This window comes from Somniosus microcephalus, chromosome 31, assembly GCF_052327205.1.
Source record: "Somniosus microcephalus isolate GS21.2 chromosome 31, FLI_Smic_1.0, whole genome shotgun sequence".
Lineage (NCBI taxonomy): Eukaryota > Metazoa > Chordata > Chondrichthyes > Squaliformes > Somniosidae > Somniosus > Somniosus microcephalus.
In genome coordinates, this window is record NC_141017.1 from 1868925 (window position 1) to 1876238 (window position 7314).

Sequence of the window (7314 nt, forward strand, 5' to 3'; positions counted from 1 at the left end):
CACATTCCTTCCTTCTCCCTCCACTTGGATGGCCCCCTGTACCACAGTGCCATGGTCAGTTTGCCCATCCTTCCTGCAGTCCTTTTCCTCATCTATACAGTTAGCAAGTACCTCATGCCTGTTGGACAAGGTCAAGGACTGAGGTTCCTCCATCACTACATCCTGGGTCCCCATACCTTCCTGACTCCTTGTCGCACCCTCTTGTCCCTGACCACTGATGAACTCTCAAGTACTGCTTAACATAAAGGGTGTGACTGCCTCCTGGAACAAAGTGTCCGGGTAACTCTCCCCCTCCCTGATTCATCGCAATGTCTGCAGCTCGGACTCCAGCTCAACAACTCTGAGTCGAAGTTCCTCGAGTTGCAGACACTTACCGCAGATGTGGTTGTTCGGGATCGCGATGCTCTCCACAGACTCCCACACGCTGCAGTTACCACACACCACCTGCCCTGCCATCTCTAACCTTGTTTTATTTATCAGTTAATTAGTTAAAGCTTTTATTCATCGATATTTTAGTTTTATTGTTTGATTATTTTATCTAGTTTAAGTTATTAATTTAATAAGTACTAGCAAGTTATAGTTTCTCAGCTCTTAATTTAACCCCCTTCCCTAATTTAGAGAGCAAAATAAAGCTCTAATACGCACCAACCAATCACCTACCTGCTCTCCTGTGACGTCACTCTTTGATGTTGTTTTTGATTCGGAGCTTCGCCACTCCCGCTGCTGCTTTAATTCAGCTCCGCTCTCGGGCCGCTCTTTATCCTCTCGCCACTCCCGCCGCTGCTTTAATTCAGCTCCGCTCTCGGGCCGCTCTTTATCCTCTCGCCACTCCCGCCGCTGCTTTAATTCAGCTCCGCTCTCGGGCCGCTCTTTATCCTCTCGCCGCTGCCGCTGCTTTAATTCAGCTCCGCTCTCGGGCCGCTCTTTATCCTCTCGCCACTCCCGCTGCTGCTTTAATTCAGCTCCACTCTCGGGCCGCTCTTTATCCTCTCGCCACTCCCGCTGCTGCTTTAATTCAGCTCCGCTCTCGGGCCGCTCTTTATCCTCTCGCCACTCCCGCTGCTGCTTTAATTCAGCTCCGCTCTCGGGCCACTCTTTATCCTCTCGCCACTCCCGCCGCTGCTTTAATTCAGCTCCGCTCTCGGGCCACTCTTTATCCTCTCGCCACTCCCGCCGCTGCTTTAATTCAGCTCCACTCTCGGGCCACTCTTTATCCTCTCGCCACTCCCGCCGCTGCTTTAATTCAGCTCCGCTCTCGGGCCACTCTTTATCCTCTCGCCGCTGCTTTAATTTAGCTCCGCTCTCGGGCCGCTCTTTATCCTCTCGCCGCTGCCGCTGCTTTAATTCAGGTCCACTCTCGGGCCGCTCTTTATCCTCTCACCGCTGCCGCTGCTTTAATTCAGGTCCACTCTCGGGCCGCTCTTTATCCTCTCGCCGCTGCCACTGCTTTAATTCAGCTCTGCTCTCGGGCCGCTCTTTATCCTCTCGCCGCTGCCGCTGCTTTAATTCAGCTCCGCTCTCGGGCCGCTCTTTATCCTCTCGCCACTGCCGCTGCTATAATTCAGCTCCGCTCTTGGGCCGCTCTTTATCCTCTTACCACTGCCGCTGCTATAATTCAGCTCCGCTCTCGGGCCGCTCTTTATCCTCTCACCACTGCCGCTGCTTTAATTCAGCGCCGCTCTTTATCCTCTCACCACTGCCGCTGCTTTAATTCAGCTCCGCTCTCGGGCCGCTCTTTATCCTCTCACCACTGCCACTGCTTTAATTCAGCTCCGCTCTCGGGCCGCTCTTTATCCTCTCACCGCTGTCACTGCTTTAATTCAGCTCCGCTCTCGGGCCGCTCTTTATCCTCTCACTGCTGCCGTTACTTTAATAATCCTGTATATATAAAGAAAGAACTTGCAATTGTAAATGTAGAGAATTCCAAAGATTCACCACCCTCTGAGTGAAGACATGCCTCCTCATCTCAGTCCTAAATGGCCAACCCCTTATTCTGAGACTGTTACCCCTGGTTCTAGACTCCCCAGCCAGGGGAAACATCCTCCCTGCATCTACCCTGTCAAGCCCGGTAAGAGTTTTGCATGTTTCAATGAGATCACCTCCCATTCTTCTAAACTCTAGAGAATATAGGCCTAGTCTACTCAATCTCTCCTCATAGGGCAATCCCCCCATCCCTGGAATCAGTCTGGTGAACCTTCGTTGCACTCCCTGTATGGCAAGTATATCCTTCCTTGGGCAAGGAGAACAAAACTGTACACAATGCTCCAGGTGTGGTCTCACCGCGCCCTATATAATTGCAGTAAGACGTCTTTACTCTTATACTCAAATCCTCTTGTAATAAAGGCCAACATACCATTTGCTTTCCTAATTGCTTGCTGTACCTGTATGTTAACTTTCAGTGATTCGTGTACAAGGACACCCAGGTCCCTCTGAACACCAACATTTCCCAATCTGTTGCCATTTAAAAAATACTCTGCTTTTCTATTTTTCCTACCAAAGTGGATAACTTCACATTTCTCCACATTATATTCCATTTGCCATGTTCTTGTCCATATCCCCTTGAAGCTTCTTTGCATCCTCCTCACAACTTACATTCCCACCCAGCTTTGTATCATCAGCAAACTTGGATATATTATATTTGGTCCCCTCATTCAAATCATTGATGTAGATTGTGAATAGCTGAGGCCCAAGCACTGATCCTTGTGGTACCCCACTAGTTACAGCCTGCCAACCCGAAAATGACCCGTTTATTCCTATTTTTTGTTTTCTGTCCGTTAACCAATCCTCAATCCATGCTGTATATTACCCCCAATCCCATGAGCCCTAATTTTGTTTAATAACCTCTTGTGTGGCACCCTATTGAATGCCTTCTGAAAATCTTAAATACACCACATCCACTGGTTCCCCCTTATCTATTCTGCTAGTTACAACCTCAAAAAACTATTTAACAGATTTGTCAAACATGATTTCCCTTTGATAAATCCATGTTGACTCTGCCCAATCCTATTATTATTTTCGAAGTGTTCTGTTACCACGTCCTTAATAATAGATTCTACCACTACTACTACTGATGTCAGGCTAACTGGTCTGTAGTTCCCTGTTTTCTCTCTCCCTCCTTTCTTAAATAGTGGGGTTACATTTGCTACCTTCCAATCCGCGGGAACCGTTCTAGAATCTATGGAATTTTGGAAAATGACAACCATTGCATCCACTATCTCTATAGCCACCTCTTTCAAAACCCTAGGATGTAGGCCATCAGGTCCAGGGGATTTATCGGCTTTCAGTCCCATTAATTTCTACAGTACTTTTATTTTACTAATACTAATTTCTTTCAGTTCCTCATTCTTGCTAGACCCTTGGCTCTCCACTATTTCCGGGAAGGTTTTTGCATCTTCTGTGAAGACAGACACAAAGTATTTGTTTAATTTCTCTACTGTTTCTTTATTCCCCATTATAATTTCCCCTGTCTCAGCCTGTAAGGGATCCACATTTACTTTCGCTAATCTTTTCCTTTTTACATACCTATAGAGGCTTTTACAGTTTGCTTTTACAGCTCTCGCTAGTTTACTCTCATATTCTATTTTCCCTTTTTCAATTTCTTGGTCATCCTTTGCTGAATTCTAAAATCCTCCCAAACCTCAGGCTTACTATTTTTGGCAACGTTATAAGCCTCTTTCTTTTATCTATAACTTCTCTTGTTAGCCACGGTTGGACCACTTTTCCTGTGGGGTTTTTGTGTCTTAAAGGAATGTATTTTTGTTGTAAATTATGTATTCTTTAAATGCTAGCCATTGCTTCTCTTCCATTATACCTTTTAATGTAGTTTCCCAATCTACCTTAGCCAACTCACCCTTCATACCTATGTAGTTTGCTTTGTTTAGATTTAAGACTCTAGTTTTGGATTTAACAAAATCACTTTCAAACTTAATAAAATTCTATCATATTATGGTCACTCTTCCCTAAAGGCCCCTTTACTACAAGGTTATTAATTAACCCTTTCTCGTTGCACAATACTAGATTTAAAATAGCCTGTTCCCTAGTTGGTTCCTCAACATACTGATCTAGAAAACTATCTTGCATATATTCCATGAATTTGTCCTCCACACTATTACTGCAAATTTGGTTTGCCCAGTCTATATGTAGATTAAAGTCCCCCACGATTACAGTATTACCCTTGTTACATGCACCTCTAATTTCCTGATTTATACTCTGCCTTACATTACAACTACTGTTTGGGGACCTATAAACAATTCCCACCAATGTTTTCTGCCCCTTGCTGTTTCTTAGCTCCAACCAAACTGATTCTACTACTTGATTTTCAGAGCTAAGATCCTCTCTCTACTGTCTTTATCCCATCCTTTATTATCAGGGCTACCCCTCCTTTTCCATTTTGCCTATCTCTTCTAAAAGTTAAGTATCCTTGAATGTTTAGTTCCCAACCTTGGCCACATTGCAACCAATGTCTCTGTAATGGCTATTAGATCAAACCTATTAATTTCTATCTGCAGTCCATGTGATGAAGATAATATAGAAGCCCAGTGGCACCTTGGTAAAATTACATTGAATTACAATGCTGTTTGGTAAGCAGTTCCAGAATTTTCACCCAGTGACGACACAGGAACGGCGATATATGTCCAAGTCAGGAGACTGTGACTTGGAGGGGAACTTAGAGGTAATGGTGTACCCATGCGCCTGCTGCCCTAATCCTTCTAGGTGATGGAGGTCGCGGGTTTGCGAGGTTCTGTCAAAGTTCTGGTGGAGTTGCAGATATATAAAGTTGCTCTCCTTCGCCCCCTCTCCCTCCCTCCCTCCTCTCTCCTCCCATAGCGTCTTGTGCAGGCTTAGACCAGGTGTCAGGTTCCCTTCCCTGAAGGACATTAGTGAACCAGTTGGATTTTTATGACAATCCGGCAGTTTTCTTGGTCGCTTGTCCTGCTGCCGACCCCACAAGTTACCAGATTCATTGAGCTCAATTTCACAACCTGCCTTTGTTTTTTGGTGGGTTCTCTCTCATAGACCTGTTTTCCTCTTTTAAATTAATTTTACAGGCTATTAGAAGGGGAGGATTTGCAGACAGGAAACTCAAACCAAACATCAAATCAAGATCTGACAGACTCGATTTATCAGACCTGAATATCATCGGCCTCTGAACATGGAAGCAAAAAGCACCGTTCACAACGGGGAGAAACCGTACATGTGTTCTGTGTGTGGACGAGGCTTCAGTCGATCATCTGTCCTGTCGAGGCACAAGCGTAGTCACACTGGGGAGAGGCCGTTCATCTGTTCTGTGTGTGGGAAGGGATTCACTCAGTCATCCCACCTACTGAGACACCAGCATGTTCACACTGGAGAGAGCCTATTCACCTGCCCTGTGTGTGAGAAGGGATTCACTCAGTCATCCCACCTACTGAAACACCAGCATGTTCACACTAGTGAGAGACCTTTTGAATGTTCTGACTGTGCAAAGAAATTTAAAAGCAAAAAGGATCTGCTGAGACACCAGCGAGTTCACACTGGGGAGAGGCCGTTCACCTGCTCTGTGTGTGGGAAGGGATTCACTCAGTCATCCACCCTGTTGAATCACCAGCGAGTTCACACTGACGAGAGACCATTTAAATGCCCGGACTGCGGGAAGTGCTATAAAAGTTCTGGGGAACTTACATTTCATCAACGTGTTCACACTGATGAGAGGCCGTTTAGGTGCTCTCACTGCGGGACTGGGTTCAGGCGATCATCTGAACTCACTGTACACCAGCGCACTCACACTGGAGAGAGGCCGTTCACCTGCTCCGTGTGTGGGAAGGGATTCGCTCAGTCATCCGACCTTCTGATACACCAGCGAGTTCACACTGGGGAGAGGCCATTCACCTGCTCTGAGTGTGGGAAGGGATTCAGTCAATCATCTGATCTTCGGATACACCAGCGAGTTCACACTGGGGAGAGGCCATTCACCTGCTCCGAGTGTGGAAAGGGATTCACTCGTTCATCCCACCTGCTGGCACACCAGCATGTTCACACTGATGAGAGAACTTTTAAGTGTTCTGACTGTGAGAAGAGATTTAAAAGTAAAAAGGATCTACTGAGACACCAGCGAATTCACACTGGGGAGAGGCCGTTCACTTGCTCCGTGTGTGGGAAGGGATTCACTCAGTCATCTACCCTGTTGAATCACCAGCGAGTTCACACTGACGAGAGACCATTTAAATGCCCGGACTGCGGGAAGTGCTATAAAAGTTCTGGGGAACTGAGGTGCCATCAACGTGTTCACACTGATGAGAGGCCATTCAGGTGCTCTTACTGCGGGACTGGGTTCAGGCGATCATCTGAACTCACTGTCCACCAGCGCACTCACACTGGGGAGAGGCCGTTCACCTGCTCCGTGTGTGGGAAGGGATTCGCTCAGTCATCTGACCTTCGGATACACCAGCGAGTTCACACTGGGGAGAGGCCATTCACCTGCTCCGTGTGTGGGAAGGGATTCGCTCAGTCATCTGACCTTCGGATACACCAGCGAGTTCACACTGGGGAGAGGCCATTCACCTGCTCTGAGTGTGGGAAGGGATTCACTCAGTCATCTGACCTTCGGATACACCAGCGAGTTCACACTGGGGAGAGGCCGTTCATCTGCCCTGTGTGTGGGAAGGGATTCACGCGTTCATCCCACCTGCTGACACACCAGCGAGTTCACAAGTGACTGCAGGGGTTGGATTCTGCGGTTATTGCTGCTGTTAATCACATCCAGGACTGAACCATGTTCATTCTGACAGTTGGGGTTTGTTTCTGCTGATGTTAATAACCCTATAACTGGGCTGGAATTTAATATTTTGGATATATGTCAAATAAATCAGCTTTGTTTTAACACATTGTTGTAGATTTTTGTCTTTCCCACCTGAGTGTTTAGCATCACCTGACTGGAGCGCAGAAAGGACAATCTGGGGGGAGGATCGTATGGCGAGAACAGAACTTCAGCCTTGACACAGTCCTTCAGGGCCACACTGAGAGGAGCAAACGGCACTTTGGTCTTTCCCGTCTCTCTTCACTGACAGCAAAGTCGCCGTGTGTGTTAATCTTGAGGCCTGTAAGAAATGTGTCCCAGCCGTGCTCTTCCATGGTTCTAGACACAGAACAGAAGGCTCATCAAGAAATGAACCTTTTGTTTGCTTGGTGTCTTCCGCGACCGGTGGGCACTGCAGGTTAAAGAGGCGATAATCAATCTTCACATTCACATTATGATTTAATTATAATTTGTGTGTGTCACTGTTTTGTACAGTTATTATTCATAGAATAGAGTCATAGACACTTACAGCACAGAAG

General features: G+C 46.6%; 1 protein-coding gene across 5 annotated transcripts in view; it reads left to right on the forward strand.

Annotated features, from left to right (window-relative positions):
• Positions 1-6859, forward strand: part of LOC147097533 (uncharacterized) — a 27302-nt gene extending 20443 nt beyond the window's left edge. For all 5 annotated transcript variants that reach the window (XM_085971452.1, XM_085971455.1, XM_085971453.1 and 2 more), the window contains one exon: positions 5049-6859. In XM_085971452.1, the coding sequence (XP_085827578.1) occupies positions 5153-6694 (1542 nt within the window). In that variant the 5' untranslated portion in view covers positions 5049-5152 and the 3' untranslated portion in view covers positions 6695-6859. The remainder of the gene's footprint in view (positions 1-5048) is intronic.
• The last annotated feature ends 455 nt before the right edge of the window (positions 6860-7314 follow it).